This window comes from Salmo salar, chromosome ssa29 (assembly GCF_905237065.1).
Source record: "Salmo salar chromosome ssa29, Ssal_v3.1, whole genome shotgun sequence".
Lineage (NCBI taxonomy): Eukaryota > Metazoa > Chordata > Actinopteri > Salmoniformes > Salmonidae > Salmo > Salmo salar.
The window spans coordinates 9512501-9533511 of NC_059470.1; the positions used below are offsets into that span (position 1 = coordinate 9512501).

General features: G+C 51.5%; 1 protein-coding gene across 2 annotated transcripts in view; it reads left to right on the forward strand.

The window, feature by feature from the left end:
• lmbr1 (limb development membrane protein 1) overlaps positions 1–21011 on the forward strand; it is a 69296-nt gene that overhangs the window by 25873 nt on the left and 22412 nt on the right. For both annotated transcript variants that reach the window (XM_014180667.2, XM_014180666.2), the window contains 5 exons: positions 4633–4759; positions 4974–5042; positions 5327–5391; positions 5847–5919; positions 11678–11761. In XM_014180667.2, coding sequence (XP_014036142.1) covers positions 4633–4759; positions 4974–5042; positions 5327–5391; positions 5847–5919; positions 11678–11761 — 418 coding nt within the window. The remainder of the gene's footprint in view (positions 1–4632; positions 4760–4973; positions 5043–5326; positions 5392–5846; positions 5920–11677; positions 11762–21011) is intronic.

Sequence of the window (21011 nt, forward strand, 5' to 3'; positions counted from 1 at the left end):
TATATATATAGATAGATAGATAGATAGAGATCTAGATAGATCTAGATAGATCGAGATAGATCGATCTAGATAGATGTATCTATCTCTATCTCTATAGATCTATCTCTATCTATCTAGATCTATCTATCTAGATGTATCTATCTCTATCTCTATAGATCTATCTCTATCTATCTAGATCTATCTAGATCTATCTCTATCTATCTATCTAGATGTATCTATCTCTATCTCTATAGATCTATCTCTATCTATCTAGATCTATCTAGATCTATCTCTATCTATCTAGATCTATCTAGATCTATCTATCTAGATCTATCTCTATCTATCTAGATCTCAATCTATCTATATCTCTATCTCTCTCTCTCTCTATATATATATATATATATATATATATATATATATATCTCTATATGAGGTGGTGGTGTACACATTTTAGAATGGCAAGAATAGAAACTATCGGCTCTGGATGGCGCAGATCCTTTTCCTTGTTTCTCCTTTTCTTATACCGGGAGACAGTCGCTGCGACGAGATCATCGGGGATTTGATTTTGCCTGTTTTTAAACAAGCATTATCTACATTTCCCACGTTTCGATGATTGTGGCAACTGTCTGCATTGCTTACAATCGCAATGAAAAAATATATCTATTTAAGAAAAAAATTGACGCTAATTTCTGAAAGCGAAACAAGGACAATGCAGAGTATAAGTAATGCAATATGCCATGTGTTAAGTGATTAATTCAAGGGCTTGCAATTTAGACCCTCTGTTTCCCAACACTTGGTCAACCTTTTCTCTGACACTCCACTTGGCCCTCCAATACGCCTGAAACCATGAATAACATTCGGGGAGGGCATTGCCTTTGCCCTAAATGATCTGAATGGGTAATGATTTTAGGCTTCTAAATGATTGAGAGGCCCGGCCTAGAGGAAATACACCTTCAGCGTGGCGTGGGCTGCTGGTTAAGGTGGACCGAGGCACCTGAGCGGAGCCGCCTCCTGCAGCAGGCCCGTGCACGGTCCTATCCGTCCCAAGGCCTCCTTAAGAGAGCGCGTGTGGGACGTGACCGAAGTCTCTGAAAGCATTCCTCTCTCACCTCTCACCTCTGGGGACGAGATGCTCGCAGACGTTCTCTCTCTCTCCTCCTCCCCTGTCTATATATCTCTCCCTCCCCTTCTTTCTCTCTCATCTCCTCTTCTCCGGCGTTGAGATCTCCCCACCTGAGCTGCTAGACTGCAGTCAGCATCACAGTAGTTATGTAGCCTATGTCCAGTAGGAAGAACTGAGCACATAGGAGGATAGAGGTTTCATTAGAGGTTTCAGTGAGCAGGTCAGATGAAGGGCATGTCATTATACCATTTTAGACCTTTCCATATCTTGAACATGAGACGCTTCTCTAGACAGGTTTTATAACGGCTACCGGGGGAATTATGTTGCGTCTAAAATGGCACCCTATTCACTATGTAGTGTGCTATTATTATTTATTTTTTACCAGGGCCCGGATGGTTAATGGAGAATAGGGTGTAATTTGGGACGCGCATTAGAGACTCGGGGCGGCCTGCTGTACCTGCGGAGTTGCGTCTGTATCAGACGTGGCCACTCTGGGGCGCTCTAGACTCGACTCGACACCCACGGCTGTGCTAGAAAATTCTACACGTGTCCCTTCCATCGAGCCTACATGATGCTGTGAGGTAGAGAGAATGGGAAGTCTAGGGTGTCTCCCAAACGGCACCCTATTCCCTATATGGTGCACTGCATTTGACCAGGGCTCCAAATCAGTTCACTGTATAGGGAACGGGGTGCCATTTGGGACGTGGATGTAGATTTTACAGCTGTGTGGATGAGACACGTTTGCCGAACGTGATTTGATTATCAGAATGGTTGGGAAGACAGTGGTACTAGTGGCGATGGTCATTGGTAACCTTAGAGTTCAGACAGGGGATCAACAACTGTTACGTGACATGAAAGGACGCCTTCAAACAGAGGATCACTGCACTATGTATAGTACCTGGTCATAAATACGCCACACATCAGTTAGCACATCATCAGCTACCTAGTAACAAATTGATTAGATGCCCAATTTGAGGCTATCCGCAAGCCATGTGTAAGTCATTCTTGCAGCCTATTCCTGTAAGTGCCAGACGGTATCTCCTCTACAGTGTTGTAGGCAGAGGGTGTGTCCCAAATGGCACCCTGCCCCTTTATAGTACACTCGTTTTGACCAGAGCCATATGGGCCTTGATCAAAAGTAGTGCACAATACAGGAAATAGTGGGCCATTTGGGACACAGACAGAGCCTGTCCACCTCCACCGACGGGGGGGGAAACTCTGTTTGAACAGGTAGAGAGGACTTTATTAACCACTCAGCGGTCTGTGACCCGGAAAACCCAAATTACCCCAACTCCTGTCTGCGTTGGGCTGCCAGGCAATGGGCGCGTTAAGAGCCCCCCTAATCGCCCCCAGATGTAACGGGAGGCCTGCTCTTAATCTACAGACAGTAGTGAGGCTTCACTTCAGCTCGTTTTTATGTTTTAACCTCCAGTCTGCTCCAAGCCCCGGCTGGGAGTCTGGTTAGACCCTTTTTATAGGCCCAATATACTGTTAGAAAAGGTGCTTTAACGTGGACTTCTCCGGGATCAGTTAAGTAAGCGTCGGGCTGCAATCTGGAACTGAGAGTGCGTCCCAAAATGGCACCCTATTCCCTACACGGTGCACTACTTTTGACCAGGCCCCTATGAGCTCTGGTTGAAAGTAGCGTACTACATAGGGAATAGAGTGCCGTTTGGGACGCAGCGTGAATGTAAAACGATGGCGTTTTAATACGAGAGCGCAGGATTATTGCGGGTGATTTATATGGAGAAGGTATACATGCTTGACAGTGTATGTGACGGAAACAGAAGACTTCTTTCTTGGGGACCTGAATATTGACAGGTATTCGTCAAGCTGTCCGCTCAAGAGGAAGCTTCTCACTGTAACCAGTGCCTGCAATCTGGTTCAGGTTATTAATCAACCTACCAGGGTGTTTACAAACACTACAGGAACTAGATCATCCTCATGTATCAATCACATTTTTACGGATAGTGTAGAACTTTGTTCTGAGGCTGTATCCATACCCATTGGATGTAGTGATCACAATATAGTGGCTATGTCCAGGAAATCCACAATTTAAAAAAAATGGGCCTAAAATAGTGTATAAGAGATGATACTAAAGATTTTGCTGTGACTTATGTGGATGATGTCAAAAATATTTGTTGGTCTAATGTGATTAATAAGGAGCATCCAGACGCTGCACTTGATGAATTCATGAAATTGCTTCTTCCAATTATTGAAAAATATGCACCCGTTAAACTCACTGTTAGAACTGTTAAGGCTCCATAGATAAATGAGGAATTGAAAAGCTGTATTGTTGAAAGAGATGGGGGCAAAGGGAGTGGCTAATAAGTCTGGCTGCACCTCTGACTGGCTGACTTTCCAATGACTATTTAATGATTACTTCATTGGCAAAGTGGGCAAACTTAGGCAGGATATGCCAACAACGAACAGTGAGTCATCGTACTCGTGCATAAGAAAAAAGAAATGAAAGAAAAGCCTTGTGTAAGTTTGAATTTTGTAAAGTTAGCGCGGGAGAGATGTAAAAAATGATTGTTATCGATCAATAACGACAAACAAATGACAATTGGTGTTTGACCAGATACAATACTATTTCTCTGTAAACAAATGAACAACAGACTTTCAGCCTGCTTATAGAGAAGGGAACTCAACATGCACTGCACTGACACAAATGACTGGTGATTGGTTGAAAGAAATTGATAATAAGAAGATTGTGGGAGCTGTACTGTTAGATTTCAGGGCAGCCTTTTGATATTATTGACCATAGCCTCTCCCCCATGTGACCCCCTTGTGTATGTACTGACATGGATGTGTAACTGATAAATGTACACACACACTACACGTTAATGTTTTTAAATATATGTCAATTGTAATTTTGTCTGTAATGTCTTTTTCGTCATGTGTCGGGACCCAGTAAGACTAGCCGTCGCTAATGGGGATCCTAATAAATCAAATCAAAATACTGTAGTATTATATGGAGGTGAGAATGCAGCATTACTGGTTGTTCGGGAGACTGCGGCATGCAAGGTTTCCCTCTGTGAACCAGGATTGCATCCCAAATGGCATCCTATTCCCAATTCTTTTGGCCAGGGCCCGCATCAGCTCAGTGGCCTTGTGGTTAGTGTCCTCCCTGAGATTGGAACGTTTTGGGGGGTTTGAGTCGAGTCCTACCAAAGAATCAAAATGGGACCTAATGCCTCTGCTTGGTGCTCAGCGTTCAGGAGAAGGGTTCAGGGTAAATCCCTGCAATAGACTAGCATCCTGTCCAGAATCAGGAGATGTGCTACTGCCCTGTGGGCCGTTCCGGCTCGGACTAGGCTACCTACTTACTTACCATAGGGCTCTGGTCCAAAGTAGTGCACTACGTAGGGAATAGGGCACCATTTGTTTTGCCGTTCCTTCCTTGCGACGCGACTGGCCTCGGGAGAACTGGGCAAAATCCCAGCTTGTTATGAATAAAAAACGGTGACGTGGCTCTTTTTGTTCATCATGTCTCTCTCTCCCCTCCGTCTGTGTGCGTTTCTTCGCAGGGCATTAAGTCACGGGTTCTAGAGACCTTTGTGATGCTCTTCCTCCTCGGACTGCTCATCCTAGGAATAGTCTGGGTGGCGTCCGCGCTCATCGACAATGACGCAGCCAGTATGGAGTCACTCTATGGTAAGGCTATGGGGATTCTGGCTTGTGTCTCAGATGGCACCCTATTCCCTCCATAGTGCACTACTTTGGACCAAGACCTCTATGGGCCCTGGTCGAAAGTAGTGCACTACCCAGGGAAAAGGGTGCCATTTGGGAACGCTGCCGGTCTCTATTTTTCTAGCTGGTTGAATGTGTTTGTTCAGCTCTGGATAATATTTCATCTCCTTTCCTTCAGATCTCTGGGAGTTCTACTTACCGTACCTCTACTCCTGTATCTCTCTGATGGGGGGACTGCTCCTCCTGAGTGAGTATTGGAGTTGGGTCGTAAGAGCACATTCAATGGGATATGTGCACATTTTAAATGGAATATCTCATTTGACGATTGATGTGCGGCAAGTTCATGTAACACTTTTAGTAGGTCCCCAAAGTGTACCAAGTTTCATGCTTTTAGGAAACATTGTGTGGTGGTTGGTTGGGGATCACATATTGCTTGGACTAAAATAACATTTCTGTAATCTTCCTTAAGTCCCTTATGTCCTAGAAGTGTTTTGGTTGTGTCTCACCACTTGTAACTTGCTTCGTACCCAGTGTGTACTCCTGTGGGCCTGTCCAGGATGTTCACAGTCATGGGCCAGTTACTAGTCAAACCAACCGTGAGTAGTAATTTCCATTCACTATCTCTAAAAACGCCTTAATCAGTGTGTTTTGTAAGTGTCAGATGCCACTCAGTGTGTTTTGCAAGTGTCATACTAACCCTTACGACTGGCTACCTAATTGACTTCAACAAATTGGGTGGCAGCAGATACATTTCTTTCCTCGCCCCGCCCCCCGACCCGGCTACTTTTGTCATTACGCTGGCGACTTCATATTTTTGGGAATACACTGCTTCATGTATTAATGTGTACTGTAATACAACATTAGTGACCTTGTAGAAGTTTGACAGACATATTGGATTTCTAGCTTTCCTCTGTCAGACTCTGAAATGGGTCATTTTTTTTATTATTAACGCGCTCGATTTGAAGACAAGATGACTACAAACATGTAACCAACTGATTCACCCATCTGTTACTCCCCGGCCCCACTCTGGGCCATTTCCTCCCTTCCTCAGATCCTGGAGGACCTGGATGAGCAGATTTACTGCGTCACTTTGCAAGAAGAAGCCCTCCAGAGGAGATTGAACGGTAGGTTGTTCGTACGCCCGCCTCCCAAATAACACCCTATGCCCTATTTGGTGAGCTAAATGGTGAACTAAATTGACCGGAGCCGTATGGGCCCTGGTCAAAAGTAGTGGACTATATAGGGAGTGGAGTAGCATTTTGGGACGTAGGCCAGGAAATGTGTTGGCTCATTACAGGGAGATGACTACCCCATTAGGTGTGATGGAGCACTGCCGCACTGAAATCGATTAGCATTGACAAATCAGCCTCCCCACTCCACCGTCGTGTTCTCGTTCTCTCTCGTGTTCTCGTTCTCTCTCGTGTTCTCGTTCTCTCTCGTGTTCTCGTTCTCTCTCGTGTTCTCGTTCTCTCTCGTGTTCTCGTTCTCTCTCGTGTTCTCTCTAATGTTCTCGTTCTCTCTCGTGTTCTCGTTCTCTCTCGTGTTCTCTCTCGTGTTCTCGTTCTCTCTCGTGTTCTCTCTAATGTTCTCGTTCTCTCTCGTGTTCTCGTTCTCTCTCGTGTTCTCTCTCGTGTTCTCGTTCTCTCTCGTGTTCTCGTTCTCTCTCGTGTTCTCTCTCGTGTTCTCGCTCTCTCGTTCTCTCGCTCGCGTTCTCGATCTCTCTCTCGCTCGTTCTGTCGATCTCTCTCTCTCTCTCTCTCTCGCTCGTTCTGTCACTCGTTCTGTCGCGCTCTCTCTCGCTCGTTCTGTCGCGCTCTCTCTCGCTCGTTCTGTCGCGCTCTCTCTCGCTCGTTCTGTCGCGCTCTCTCTCGCTCGTTCTGTCGCGCTCTCTCTCGCTCGTTCTGTCGCGCTCTCTCTCGCTCGTTCTGTCGCGCTCTCTCTCGCTCGTTCTGTCGCGCTCTCTCTCGCTCGTTCTGTCGCGCTCTCTCTCGCTCGTTCTGTCGCGCTCTCTCGCTCGTTCTGTCGCGCTCTCTCTCGCTCGTTCTGTCGCGCTCTCTCTCGCTCGTTCTGTCGCGCTCTCTCTCGCTCGTTCTGTCGCGCTCTCTCTCGCTCGTTCTGTCGCGCTCTGTCGCGCTCTCTCTCGCTCGTTCTGTCGCGCTCTCTCTCGCTCGTTCTGTCGCGCTCTCTCTCGCTCGTTCTGTCGCGCTCTCTCTCGCTCGTTCTGCCGCTCGTTCTGTCGCGCTCGTTCTGCCGCTCGTTCTGTCGCGCTCTCTCGCGCTCGTTCTGTCGCGCTCTCTCGCGCTCGTTCTGTCGCGCTCGTTCTGTCGCGCTCTCTCGCGCTCGTTCTGTCGCGCTCTCTCGCGGTCTCTCGCGCTCGTTCTGTCGCGCTCTCTCGCGCTCTCGCGCGCGTTCTGTCGCGCTCGTTCTGTCGCGCTCGTTCTGTCGCGCTCTCTCGCGCTCTCTGTCGCGTGCTCGGCCGCGCTCTCTGTCGCTCGCTCTGCCGCGCTCTCTGTCGCTCGTTCTGCCGCGCTCTCTGTCGCTCGCTCTGCCGCGCTCTCTGTCGCTCGCTCTGCCGCGCTCTCTGTCGCTCGCTCTGCCGCGCTCTCTGTCGCTCGCTCTGCCGCGCTCTCTGCCGCTCGCTCTGCCGCTCGCTCTGCCGCGCTCTCTGCCGCTCGCTCTGCCGCGCTCTCTGCCGCTCGCTCTGCCGCGCTCTCTGCCGCTCGCTCTGCCGCGCTCTCTGCCGCTCGCTCTGCCGCGCTCTGTCGCTCGCTCTGCCGCGCTCTCTGTCGCTCGTTCTGCCGCGCTCTCTCTCTAATCTTTCTGTCGCGCTCGTTCTGCCGCGCTCGTTCTGTCGCGCTCTCTGTCCGCGCTCTCTGCCGCGCTCTCTGCCGCGCTCTCTGTCGCGCTCTCTGTCGCGCTCGTTCTGCCGCGCTCGTTCTGCCGCGCGCGCTCTGTCGCGCGCTCTGTCGCGCGCTCGTTCTGTGGCGCTCTCTCTCTCAAGGACATGCTGCAGCTGCCATGGTCGGAGACCATAAATTGCGTTGGTGGAGAGTTTTAGAGTCAATTTAACAAGTCTGAGCACACGCCACACTGTCACTACTGGCCAGGTGATTTCCTCATTTGATCTCAAGCCCCAGACTGGTAATTACCGGCCCCTCATTAGGAGGGAATGTAAATCATCCTGGACAATGACTGTCTCAAATGGCACACTATGGCCTCTTTTAGTGCCCTATGGGCCTTGTTCAAAAACAGCACTGTGTAGGGAATAGGGTGCCATTTGTGATTCTGATGGTGGTGTATTAGATGTTGATAAACTATAGCCTAGTTAGTAGTAGTCTAAGTACGGTGGACTCTGATTCCCCTGGAAAGGCTCAGGTTTAGGGAAGTTGCTCAGTAAAATACACAATTTGTCAACCTGCCTGCATTGCCTTTTTATCTACCCCCACTGTTCCCAGATTCCTTCCTTTAGTGTTGAGGAATCCCTCAAAGCAGGAAGTATTTGAGAGTACCGCCAAACATACTTTAATGTCAAGCACGCAACCAAGTGTACAGATGCAAGTAAATAAAGAGGATGAGTGTCTTTACAAACCAGGGAGGTACGGGAGATGGCTTGGGCTGATAACGCTGTTTTCAAACGCTACGCCGCTCCTCCTCTCAATAGGCCTTCTCTTTAGCTGCTTGGTGTCCTAGGGCTTACGCCAAACGCCGGTGCTTTGAACACCTGATAAAATAAGTATAATCTGTTCCTTATCATCGGGCCGAGCAGGATGGGAAAAGAGCTCTCGCTCAGGCGTTGAGTAGCGAGATCCGTGTCGCCTTATCGGGAATCCCAGGATTTTTTGGGGGGAGGTCGCCACACACACACTCGGGTGAAACTCGGAGGGTATGAGTGGAGGCTAAGGTTCCCTCTGATCTTTCCCGAGAAGGGGAGAAGAAGGAAGAGGTTCAGTGATAGTTCACAAGACACACTCCACAAGCGCCCAATGTCCTCTCCTCGCTTGGCCTGCGTCCTCTGCATCCCTCGCCCGACATCCCGTAGGTTAGACCTCTCTCGTTAAACTTTGTTTGTTTGCTGTTTGGGATTATTGAGTGGAGTCAATGGATTGTATTGATGTATATTTACTCTTCGGGGGGTTTTGAGTTTGCATCTCTTCTTTGTGCAATTACATCCCAAATTACATTTAGGATTTGTTTGTTTGCTCTAGATGGGAAGGAGCGGTGGGTTATTCCAGCTGTGTGTGTGTGTGTGTGTGTGTGTGTGTGTGTGTGTGTGTGTGTGTGTGTGTGTGTTTACTCTGAGAGGTTTGATAGGACCGTACGAACTGCCGGTAGACACGCAGTGGCATGCTCATTAAAATATCAGATCTGGCTACCTGGCCAGTCATGGGAAAGCAAGCTTGTCCTTTAAAAAAAAAAAAAAATGTGTTGCATATGTACAAGGTTGAACTGCCTGTCATTCATGTCAGGATCATTTACGTATGCGTAGTTTACACTGGCCTGACAAAATGGTGCAATCTGATTTGGTACAACCCCTCCACCAGGTGTCCCTGTTTGCTATGCTATAGCCTATTTTTATTGAGAGAGTCTAGTCCCAATTATCTCTCCTTCCTCCCAAAGTATGCACTTGTTCACTTCCCTTTACTGATTTGAAATGAGTATAAGAAATAAGGGCGGAAACTCCCTCTAGGCAATGATTTTTGATTTGTGGGAAGTAGTGAATGAGTGTACACTTCAGGAGAAAGGAGATCAAATTTGGACGCGTCTTTCGTTATTGCCGTTTGGGGCATTGGGATTAATGAAGTGGGTTTGGTCATTTTGAGGAAATTGATTATGCACGTTAGGCTACAAATGATATGGCACGATAATGTCTTGACAGTGGATTAAGATATCAAATCCTTCCCTTTTTCAAAGCTTTACTTCCCGTACTTTGGTGTCAATGCTTAGGTCTATGTAGTTTTACGGCGTTCCGTTGAGGGTAACAAGGATGGGTTTCATTTTGTACCTCATACCACATCTTCAGAGACAGTCCCTAATTAGGCGAGAGGGCGATGTAACAATAGGAGGCAGGCAGCCTAGCGGTTAAGAAGGTTGTCGTCGGTTAACTGAAAGGTCGCTGGTTCGAATCCCCGAGCCGACTAGGTGGGAAAATCGGTCTGTGCCCTTGAGCAAGGCACTTAACCCTTAATTGCTCTTGTAAGTCGCTTTGGAAAAGAGTGTCTGCTAAATGACTACAATGTAAATGTGAAGTATGTGTCTGAGGCTCACTAGCCACTCTGGTTCGCGCGGTGTGTTGAGAGGCAGCAGCCGTGTACTATGGTCCAGATGCTATGCGGCACAATGACCTTGCCGACGCCTCCGTCTGTCACCCAGCATGCAGCTTAGCATAATGCTAGGTGACGTAATCGCTAAGCTATGGTGGAGGTTGGAAAGTGAAATTATTTTCGAAACATGTAGCAGCGTCTGTATGTGCACTAACTTTGGAACTCTGTTTTTTTTTTGGGGGGGGGGGGTGCTGTCTACTCTGTTTACTTTTGCTTGAGCGATGTCTCTTCTTAAAATGCTATTATGCACTTTTCCTTTATCTTCCGTGTTAGTTTTTTTTATCATGTAATGATGTTGTTCTTGGTTGGTGTTCAAATGAATTGATGTTCCTAATAATAGTCACGTCTAGTTGGAGCCTGAAATGTATTTGGAGTCAGTGTAATAAAAGGATTACTGTGGTAAGGTGAGGGTGCAGAGTTTGTTTGGATCCGTTCTCCAGATAGATGAGCGGTTTTAGATGAAATATGTTGTGGCTGAACAGCCACGGCGCCCCTCAGGGTTAAATGTTGTGTCCGACTCAATTCACAAATCACGTCCTGTTGAACTGCTAGTGTCATTTCCTGTTGCACTGTGACTGCATTTGGGTTGAGGGTTCAACGTTTCCCATCTGTGTTCTTGGGACAGGTATTAGGCAGGGCACAGACAGGATCCACTCATTTATTTTTTTTTGTCCTCCATTTACTCTGTTGTGTTTTTTTATTTTTTTTTCTCTTTGGATCCCAAAGCCCATCCAGACAGGGTGTGTCATAATAGTTGGGGGTGGAAAAAAGATTTGATAGAAGCGATTGGTTCTTTACCCCTGTAACAAAGATGAAAGATCATATTTTATTGCACGCTAGTAACACTGAACTAATTGGTCTTGATCTGCCAATCACCCCAGGGGATGCAAATGGTTACTCTTCCACTTGGCTTTGAGGCCTCCGAACTGTATGTCATGGCTGGAAGTAAAACAAAATAAATTAGCCTTAAATGAGCTGCCCTTGTGGTTTTCATGGAGAATCCCTCGCTGTCTTCTCCCGAGCCCCGGGACCAGTTGGAGCATGCACCCGTTCTCTCGCTAGACAGCACTGACACACGAGATTATTATAATTTTTTTACTTGTTTGAGAGATCACGTTATGTACTAAGCAGGATTACCCATTCAGATGAAATAAGTGAAATGCCAAGGTTGAGGTAAGAAAATACATATGTGAAGTTGACACGCTCTTAATTGTAGCGTTTAGTGCACACCCACTTCAACCTTTTCTGGAGAAATAACTGCACTTACGTGAACAGTGACAAATGCTTCATCTAACTGTTTAAGGGACACCACTTGCTCCGACTATGAGCAATTCTTGGGCATTGATCACGTGTAGCTAGTCGAACAGTCTATTTAGCCTCCCTATTTTTATCAAATGAACAAACTTTGTCCGATTTTACTTGGCAGTTTAATCACAATGACTAAGTGGCGCCTGGGTGAATGACGTGTAAAAGTATAACGATGGATGACTAAAAGTCAAAAGCTTGATAAAACGATGTCCCCGAGACCCTTGTCTTGATGTGGTTGTTTCCATGTCCGCAGGGTCGACATCATCTCATTCCCAAGGAAGCGCTCACCGACTCAACAAAGAATTGGACATCGTCCGAGATCAGAGGAATAAACTGGGTAAGTTCCGGTGCCGCCGTGTTATGCTTCACTCGAATGATAATATGTATGGACAGATGCTGTCTTTCGGGACTTCCCGTTCAACTTCCCATTGAAACACGTGCAAAGAAGTAGGCTTTTCAGATATTGCTAAGAGCCGGTGACCCTTTCTTCTCCCTCTCGGTCTTATTTCTTAATTTGGACAAGTCCCAAAGCATTTCTGCTCAATAATTATTCTTTCCTGTGCTTTTTAGGATATTATAAATGAGGTACAGTGGGTGCACGCCGAGGCTTTTGGGGGTCGGGGGGGGAGAGGAGGCCACAAAGGCACTTACGATATTAGACAAGATGCAAACTTTATCTTGTGCCCAGCCTTTTAGTGATGTCATTAATTTAGCAGAATGGTGCATATAGAGTGCGCCTTGGCAAACTTCACAGGCCGCCCAGGCTGGCACCGAGGGAGGGAGAGAGAAAATAAACCCCAAAAAGACCCCAAAATTATGATTTTCCAGAGAAGATGCAGATCTCAGGGAATTAGACCAAAGTTCTCAATTGGTACAAATTATAGAGTACTGCACACACAAACATTTCTTAGGTTTAAAAATAAGCTCAACTGGACACCTTAATGATGCAGTGAATGAACTGCGAGAGAAAGCATGCAGGACATTTTACGCCATTAAAATACCTATAAAAATGTGGCTAAAACTAATTGAATGTGTCATTGAACCAATTGCACTTTATGGCAGCGAGGTGTGAGGTCCACTTGCAAAACAATTTCACCAAATGGGACAAACACCCCATTGAAACCCTGCATGCAGAGTTCCTTAAGATTCTCCTACATGTCCAAAGTAAAACTACAAACAATGCATGCAGTGCAGACGTAGGCCAATATCCACTAATAATAAAAACTCAAAAAAGAGCAATTAAGTTTGGAAACATCTAAAATACAGTGACCCCCTCTCATATCATTACCAAGCCCTGCAATGCCAAGAGCTGAGCAAAGAAAAGAGTCCCCTCATCCAGCTGGTCCTGGGGCTGAGTTCACAAACCTGTTCTACTAACACACTGAAGCCTCAGGACCAGAACATCCGATCACAGTCGAAACAAAACTACATTGCTTATTGGGAAACGAGCACTGCATTTTGCTTTGTGCCATCTTGCCCTAAATCGACAGTACACCATGGCTAACTATTTGACCATGGTTACTGATCAAAACCTTAGAAAAACCTTGACAAAGTACAGGCTCGGTGAGCACAGCCTTGCCATTGAGAAGGGTGGAGGGGGTGGAGGGAGGGGATAGGTGGGGGGAGGTGGTGGAGGGAGGGGAGAGGTGGGGGGAGGGGGTGGGGGGAGAGGTGGGGGAGGGGGTGGGGGGGAGAGGTGGGGGGAGGGAGAAGGAGAGAGAGGTAGGTAGGGAGGTGGAGAGAGAGGTAGGTAGGTAGGTAGGTAGGTAGGTGGAGAGAGGTAGGTAGGTGGAGAGAGGTAGGTAGGTGGAGAGAGGTAGGTAGGGAGGGAGGGGTAGGGAGGAAGGTGGAGGAAGGGGAGAGAGAGGTAGGTAGGTGGAGGAAGGGGGAGAGAGAGGTAGGTAGGGGGAGGTAGGTGGAGAGAGGTAGGAGGAGGGAGAGGTAGGTGGAGGAAGGGGGAGAGAGAGGTAGGTAGGTAGAGGAAGGGGGAGAGAGGTAGGTAGGGGGAGGGAGGTGGAGAGAGAGGTAGGTAGGTGGAGAGAAGTAGGTAGGTAGGAGGAGGGAGAGGTAGGTAGGTAGGTAGGTAGGTAGGTGGAGGGAGAGGTAGGTAAGGAGGGAGAGGTAGGTAGGTAGGGGGAGGGGTGTGTAGGTAGGTAGGTGGAGGGAGAGGTAGGTAGGGGGAGGGAGGTGGAGAGAGAGGTAGGTAGGTAGGTGGAGAGGTAGGTAGGTAGGAGGAGGGAGAGGTAGGTAGGTAGGTAGGTAGGTAGGGGAGGGAGAGGTAGGTAAGTAGGGGGAGGGAGAGGTAGGTAGGTAGGGGGGAGGGGTGTGTATGGAGGTAGGTAGGTAGGTGGAGGGAGAGGTAGGTGGTGGAGGAAGGGGAGAGAGATGTAGGTAGGTGGAGGAAGGGGAGAGAGAGGTAGCTAGGTGGAGGAAGGGGAGAGAGAGGTAGGTAGGGGGAGGGAGGTGGAGAGAGAGGTAGGTAGGTGGAGAGAGGTAGGTAGGGAGGGAGGGAGGTAGGGAGGGGTAGGTAGGTAGGAGGAGGGAGAGGTAGGTAGGTGGAGGGAGAGGTAGGTAGGTAGGTAGGTAGGTAGGTAGGTAGGTAGGTAGGTAGGTAGGTAGGTGGAGGAAGGGGGAGAGAGAGGTAGGTAGGGGGAGGGAGGTGGAGAGAGATGTAGGTAGGTGCGAGAGGTAGGTAGGTGGGGAGGTTAGGTGGAGAGAGAGGTAGGTAGGTGGAGAGAGCTAGGGAGGGAGGGAGGGAGGTAGGGAGGGGTAGGTAGGTAGGTAGGTAGGAGGAGGGAGAGGTAGGTAGGTAGGTGGAGGGAGAGGTAGGTAAGTAGGGGGAGGGAGAGGTAGGTAGGTAGGGGGAGGGGTGTGTATGGAGGTAGGTAGGTAGGTGGAGGGAGAGGTAGGTGGTGGAGGAAGGGGAGAGAGATGTAGGTAGGTGGAGGAAGGGGAGAGAGAGGTAGCTAGGTGGAGGAAGGGAGAGAGAGGTAGGTAGGGGGAGGGAGGTGGAGAGAGAGGTAGGTAGGTGGAGAGAGGTAGGTAGGTAGGGAGGGAGGTAGGGAGGGGTAGGTAGGTAGGAGGAGGGAGAGGTAGGTAAGTAGGGGGAGGGAGAGGTAGGTAGGTAGGTAGGTAGGTAGGTAGGTAGGTGGAGGAAGGGGAGAGAGAGGTAGGTAGGGGGAGGGAGGTGGAGAGAGATGTAGGTAGGTGAGAGAGGTAGGTAGGTGGGGAGGTTAGGTGGAGAGAGAGGTAGGTAGGTGGAGAGAGCTAGGGAGGGAGGGAGGGAGGTAGGGAGGGGTAGGTAGGTAGGTAGGTAGGAGGAGGGAGAGGTAGGTAGGTAGGTGGAGGGAGAGGTAGGTGGAGGTAGGTAGGTGGAGGAAGGGGAGAGAGAGGTAGGTAGGGGGAGGGAGGTGGAGAGAGAGGTAGGTAGGTGGAGAGAGGTAGGTAGGTGGGGAGGGAGGTGGAGAGAGGTAGGTAGGGAGGGAGGGAGGGAGGTAGGGAGGGGTAGGTAGGTAGGAGGAGGGAGAAGTAGGTGGAGGTAGGTAGGTGGAGGGAGAGGTAGGTGGAGGTAGGTAGGTGGAGGAAGGGGGAGAGAGAGGTAGGTAGGGGGAGGGAGGTGGAGAGAGAGGTAGGTAGGTGGAGAGAGAGGTAGGTAGGTGGAGAGAGAGGTAGGTAGGTGGAGAGAGGTAGGTAGGGAGGTAGGGAGGGGTAGGTAGGTAGGAGGAGGGAGAGGTAGGTAGGTAGGAGGAGGGAGAGGTAGGTAGGTAGAGAGAGGTAGGGAGGGAGGTGGAGAGGTAGGTAGGTGGAGGAAGGGGGAGAGAGGTAGGTAGGTAGGTAGGGGGAGGGAGGTGGAGAGAGAGGTAGGTAGGAGGAGGGAGAGGTAGGTAGGTAGGTAGGTAGGTGGAGGGAGGGAGAGGTAGATAAGTAGGGGGAGGGAGAGGTAGGTAGGTAGGGGGAGGGGTGTGTAGGTAGGTAGGTAGGTGGAGGTAGGTAGGTGGAGGAAGGGGAGAGAGAGGTAGGTAGGTGGAGGAAGGGGAGAGAGAGGGAGGTAGGGGGAGGGAGGTGGAGAGGGAGGGAGGTAGGGAGGGGTAGGTAGGTAGGAGGAGGGAGAGGTGGGTAGGTAGGTAGGAGGAGGGAGAGGTAGGTAGGTAGGTAGGTAGATGGAGGGAGAGGTAGGTAAGTAGGGGGAGGGAGAGGTAGGTAGGTAGGGGGGAGGGGTAGGTAGGTAGGTAGGTGGAGGGAGAGGTAGGTGGAGGTAGGTAGGTGGAGGAAGGGGAGAGAGAGGTAGGGAGAGGGAGGTGGAGAGAGAGGTAGGTAGGTGGAGAGAGGTAGGTAGGTGGGGAGGGAGGTGGAGAGAGAGGTAGGTAGGGAGGGAGGGAGGGAGGTAGGGAGGGGAAGGTAGGTAGGAGGAGGGAGAGGTAGGTAGGTAGGTAGGTAGGTAGGTGGAGGGAGAGGTAGGTGGAGGTAGGTAGGTGGAGGAAGGGGAGAGAGAGGTAGGTAGGGGGGAGGTGGAGAGAGGTAGGTAGGTGGAGAGAGGTAGGGAGGGAGGGAGGTAGGGATGGGTAGGTAGGTAGGAGGAGGGAGAGGTAGGTAGGTAGGTAGGCAGGTGGAGGGAGAGGTAGGTGGAGGTAGGTGGGTGGAGGAAGGGGAGGGAGGTGGAGAGAGAGGTAGGTAGGTAGGTGGAGGGGTAGGTAGGTAGGTAGGTAGGTAGGTGGAGGGAGAGGTAGGTAGGTAGGTAGGTGGAGGGAGAGGTAGGTAGGTAGGTAGGTAGGTAGGGGAGGGGTAGGTAGGTAGGTAGGTGGAGGGAGAGGTATGTGGAGGTAGGTAGGTGGAGGAAGGGGAGAGAGAGGTAGGTAGGTGGAGAGAGGTAGGTAGGTGGAGAGAGGTAGGTAGGTAGGTAGGTAGGTGTAGGGAGGGGGAGAGGTAGGTGTAGGGAGGGGGAGAGGTAGGTATGTAGGGAGGGGGAGAGGTAGGTATGTAGGGAGGGGGGAGAGGTAGGTATGTAGGGAGGGGGAGAGGTAGGTAGGTAGGTGGAGGTAGGGAGAGAGGTAGGTAGGTAGATGGAGGGAGAGAGGTAGGTAGGTGGAGGTAGGTAGGTAGGTAGGTAGGGGAGGTAGGTAGGGGGAGGTAGGTAGGGGAGGTAGGTAGGTAGGGAGGGAGAGGTAGGTAGAGAGGGAGAGGTAGGTAGGGAGGGAGAGGTAGGTAGGTAGGTAAGGAGGAGGGAGAGGTAGGTAGGTAGGTAGGTAAGGAGGAGGGAGAGGTAGATAGGTAGGTAGGGGGAGAGGTAGGTAGGTAGGTGTGGAGGGAGGGAGAGAGATAGGTAGGTGGAGGGAGGGAGGTAGGTAGGTAGGAGGAGGGAGAGGTAGGTAGGTAGGAGGAGGGAGAGGTAGGTAGGTAGGAGGAGGGAGAGGTAGGTAGGTAGGTAGGTAGGTAGGTAGGTAGGTAGGTAGGTAGGTAGGTAGGTAGGTAGGTAGGTAGGTAGGTAGGTAGGTAAGGAGGAGGGAGAGGTAGGTAGGTGGGTAGGTAGGTAGGTAGGTAGGTAGGTAGGTAGGTAGGTAGGTAGGTAGGTAGGTAGGTAGGTAGGTAGGTAAGGAGGAGGGAGAGGTAGGTAGGTAGGTAGGTAAGGAGGAGGGAGAGGTAGATAGGTAGGTAAGGAGGAGGGAGAGGTAGATAGGTAGGTAAGGAGGAGGGAGAGGTAGGTAGGTAGGTAAGGAGGAGGGAGAGGTAGGTAGGTAGGGGGAGAGGTAGGTAGGTAGGTGTGGAGGGAGGGAGAGAGATAGGTAGGTGGAGGGAGGGAGAGGTAGGTAGGTAGGAGGAGGGAGAGGTAGGTAGGTAGGTAGGGAGGGAGGGAGAGGTAGGTAGAGAGGGAGAGGTAGGTAGGGAGGGAGAGGTAGGTAGGTAGGTAAGGAGGAGGGAGAGGTAGGTAGGTAGGTAAGGAGGAGGGCGAGGTAGATAGGTAGGTAAGGAGGAGGGAGAGGTAGGTAGGTAGGGGGAGAGGTAGGTAGGTAGGTGTGGAGGGAGGGAGAGAGATAGGTAGGTGGAGGGAGGGAGGTAGGTAGGTAGGAGGAGGGAGAGGTAGGTAGGTAGGAGGAGGGAGAGGTAGGTAGGTAGGTAGGTAGGTAGGTAGGTAGGTAGGTAGGTAGGTAGGTAGGTAGGTAAGGAGGAGGGGTAGGTAGGTAGGTAGGTAGGTAGGTAAGGAGGAGGGAGAGGTAGGTAGGTAGGTAGGTAGGTAGGTAGGTAGGTAGGTAGGTAGGTAGGTAGGTAGGTAGGTGAGGAGGAGGGAGAGGTAGGTAGGTAGGTAAGGAGGAGGGAGAGGTAGGTAGGTAGGTAAGGAGGAGGGAGAGGTAGGTAGGTAGGTAAGGAGGAGGGAGAGGTAGATAGGTAGGTAAGGAGGAGGGAGAGGTAGATAGGTAGGTAAGGAGGAGGGAGAGGTAGATAGGTAGGTAAGGAGGAGGGAGAGGTAGGTAGGTAGGTAAGGAGGAGGGAGAGGTAGGTAGGTAGGGGGAGAGGTAGGTAGGTAGGTGTGGAGGGAGGGAGAGAGATAGGTAGGTGGAGGGAGGGAGAGGTAGGTAGGTAGGAGGAGGGAGAGGTAGGTAGGTAGGTAGGTAGGTAGGTGGAGGGAGAGAGGTAGGTAGGTGGAGGGAGAGAGGTAGGTAGGTGGAGGGAGAGAGGTAGGTAGGTGGAGGGAGAGAGGTAGCTGGAGGGAGGGGGAAGGAGGTGGAGAGGTAGGTAGGTAGGTGGAGAGGGAGAGGTAGGTAGGTAGGTGGAGAGAGGTAGGGAGGGGGAGAGAGAGGTAGGTAGGTAGGTAGGTAGGTAGGTAGGTAGGTAGGTAGGTAGGTAGGTAGGTAGGTGGAGGGAGGTAGGTAGGTAGGTAGGTAGGTAGGTGGAGGGAGGTAGGTGGAGGGAGGGAGGGAGGGGGAGAGGTAGGTAGGTAGGTAGGTAGGTAGGTGGAGGTAGGGAGAGAGGTAGGTAGGTGGAGGTAGGGAGAGAGGTAGGTAGGTGGAGGTAGGGAGAGAGGTAGGTAGATGGAGGGAGAGGTAGGTAGGTAGGTGGAGGGAGGGGGAAGGAGGTGGAGAGGTAGGTAGGTAGGTGGAGAGGGAGAGGTAGGTAGGTAGGTGGAGAGAGGTAGGGAGGTAGGGAGGGGGAGAGAGAGGTAGGTAGGGGGAGGGAGGTGGAGAGGTAGGTAGGTAGGTAGGTAGGTAGGTAGGTAGGTAGGTAGGTAGGTAGGTAGGTAGGTAGGTGGGTAGGTAGGTAGGTAGGTAGGTGGAGAGAGAGAGAGAGGTAGGTGGAGGGAGGGAGGGAGGGAGGGGGAGAGGTAGGTAGATGGAGGGAGGGAGAGGTAGGTAGGTAGGTAGGTAGGTAGGTAGGTAGGAGGGAGAGGTAGGTAGGTAGGTAGGTGGAGGGAGAGAGGTAGGTAGGTAGGTGGAGGTAGGGAGAGAGGTAGGTAGATGGAGGGAGGGAGAGAGGTAGGTAGGAGGGAGAGGTAGGTAGGTAGGTAGGTGGAGGGAGAGAGGTAGGTAGGTAGGTGGAGGGAGGGAGAGAGGTAGGTAGGTGGGTGGAGGGAGAGAGGTAGGTAGGTAGGTAGGTAGGAGGGAGAGGTAGGTAGGTAGGTAGGTGGAGGGAGAGAGGTAGGTAGGTAGGTGGAGGTAGGGAGAGAGGTAGGTAGATGGAGGGAGGGAGAGAGGTAGGTAGGAGGGAGAGGTAGGTAGGTAGGTAGGTGGAGGGAGAGAGGTAGGTAGGTAGGTGGAGGGAGGGAGAGAGGTAGGTAGGTAGGTAGAGGGAGGGAGGTAGGTAGGTAGGTGGAGGGAGAGAGGTAGGTAGGTGGGTGGAGGGAGAGAGGTAGGTAGGTAGGTGGAAGGGAGAGAGAGGTAGGTAGGAGGAGGGAGAGAGAGGTAGGTAGGAGGAGGGAGAGGTAGGTAGGAGGAGGTAGGTAGGTAGGAGGAGGGAGAGGTAGGTAGGTAGAGGTAGGTAGGAGGAGGGAGAGAAAGGTAGGTAGGGGGAGGGTTGTAGGTAGGTAGGGAGGGGGAGAGAGAGGGAGGGAGGGAGGGGGAGAGAGAGAGAGAGGGAGGGAGGGGGAGAGAGAGAGAGGGGGAGAGAGGGAGGGAGGTAGGTAGGGAGGGGGGAGAGAGGTAGGTAGGTAGGTGTGGAGGGAGGGAGGGAGAGAGAGAGAGAGAGAGGTAGGTAGGTAGATAGGGGGGAGGTAGGTAGGAGGAGGGAGAGGGGGAGGTAGGTAGGAGGAGGGAGAGGGGAGGTAGGTAGGTAGGAGGAGGGGAGGTAGGTAGGTAGAAGGAGGGGGAGGTAGGTAGGTAGGAGGAGGGGAGGTAGAGAGGTAGGTAGGTAGGTGGAGGGAGAGGTAGGTAGGTAGGTGGAGGGAGAGGTAGGTAGGTAGGTGGAGGGAGAGGTAGGTAGGTAGGTGGAGGTAGGTAGATGGAGGTAGGTAGGTGGAGGGAGGGGGAGAGAGGTAGGTAGATGTAGGTGGAGGGAGGTAGGTAGGGAGGTGTGGAGGGAGGGGGAGGTAGGGAGGGAGGTAGGTAGGTAGGTGGAGGGAGGGGGAGAGAGAGGTAGGTAGGTAGGTGGAGGGAGGGGAGAGAGAGGGAGGGAGGGAGGGAGGTAGGGAGGGGGGGGAGAGAGAGGTAGGGAGGTGGGAGAGGGAGGGAGGTAGGTAGGTAGGTAGGAAGGTGTAGGTAGGTAGGTAGGTAGGTAGGAGGAGGGGGTGGTAGGTAGGTAGGAGGAGGGGGAGGTAGGTAGGTAGGAGGAGGGGAGGTAGAGAGGTAGGTAGGTAGGTGGGAGGGGTAGGTGGGTAGGTGGAGGTAGGTAGGTGGAGGTAGGTAGGTGGAGGGAGGGGGAGAGAGGGAGGGAGGGAGGTAGGGAGGGAGGGGGAGAGAGAGGTAGGGAGGGAGGGGGAGAGAGAGGTAGGGAGGTAGGTGAAGGGAGGGAGAGAGAGGTAGGTGAGGGGAGGTAGGTAGGTAGGTATGTAGAAGGAGGGGGAGGTAGGTAGGTAGGTAGGAGGAGGGGGTGGTAGGTAGGTAGGAGGAGGGGGAGGTAGGTAGGTAGGAGGAGGGGGAGGTAGAGAGGTAGGTAGGTAGGTGGGAGGGGTAGGTGTGTAGGTGGAGGTAGGTAGGTGGAGGTAGGTAGGTGGAGGGAGGGGGAGAGAGAGGTAGGTATGTGGAGGGAGGTAGGTAGGGAGGTGTGGAGGGAAGGGGAGGTAGGGAGGGAGGGAGGTAGGTAGGTGGAGGGAGGGGGAGAGAGGGAGGGAGGGAGGGAGGGGGGGAGAGAGAGGTAGGGAGGGAGGGGGGGAGAGAGAGGTAGGGAGGTGGGAGAGGTAGGGAGGGAGGTAGGTGGGGGGGAGAGGGAGGGAGGGAGGTAGGAAGGTGTAGGTGGGGGGAGAGGGAGGGAGGTAGGAAGGAAGGTGTAGGTAGGTGGAGGGAGGTGGAGAGGTAGGTAGGTAGGTAGGTAGGTAGGTAGGTAGGTAGGTAGGTAGGTGGAAGTAGGTGAAGGGAGAGAGAGGTAGGTAGGTGGAGGGAGGTAGGTGGGTGGAGGGAGGGGGAGAGAGAGGGAGGGAGGGAGAGAGGTAGGTGGAGGGAGGG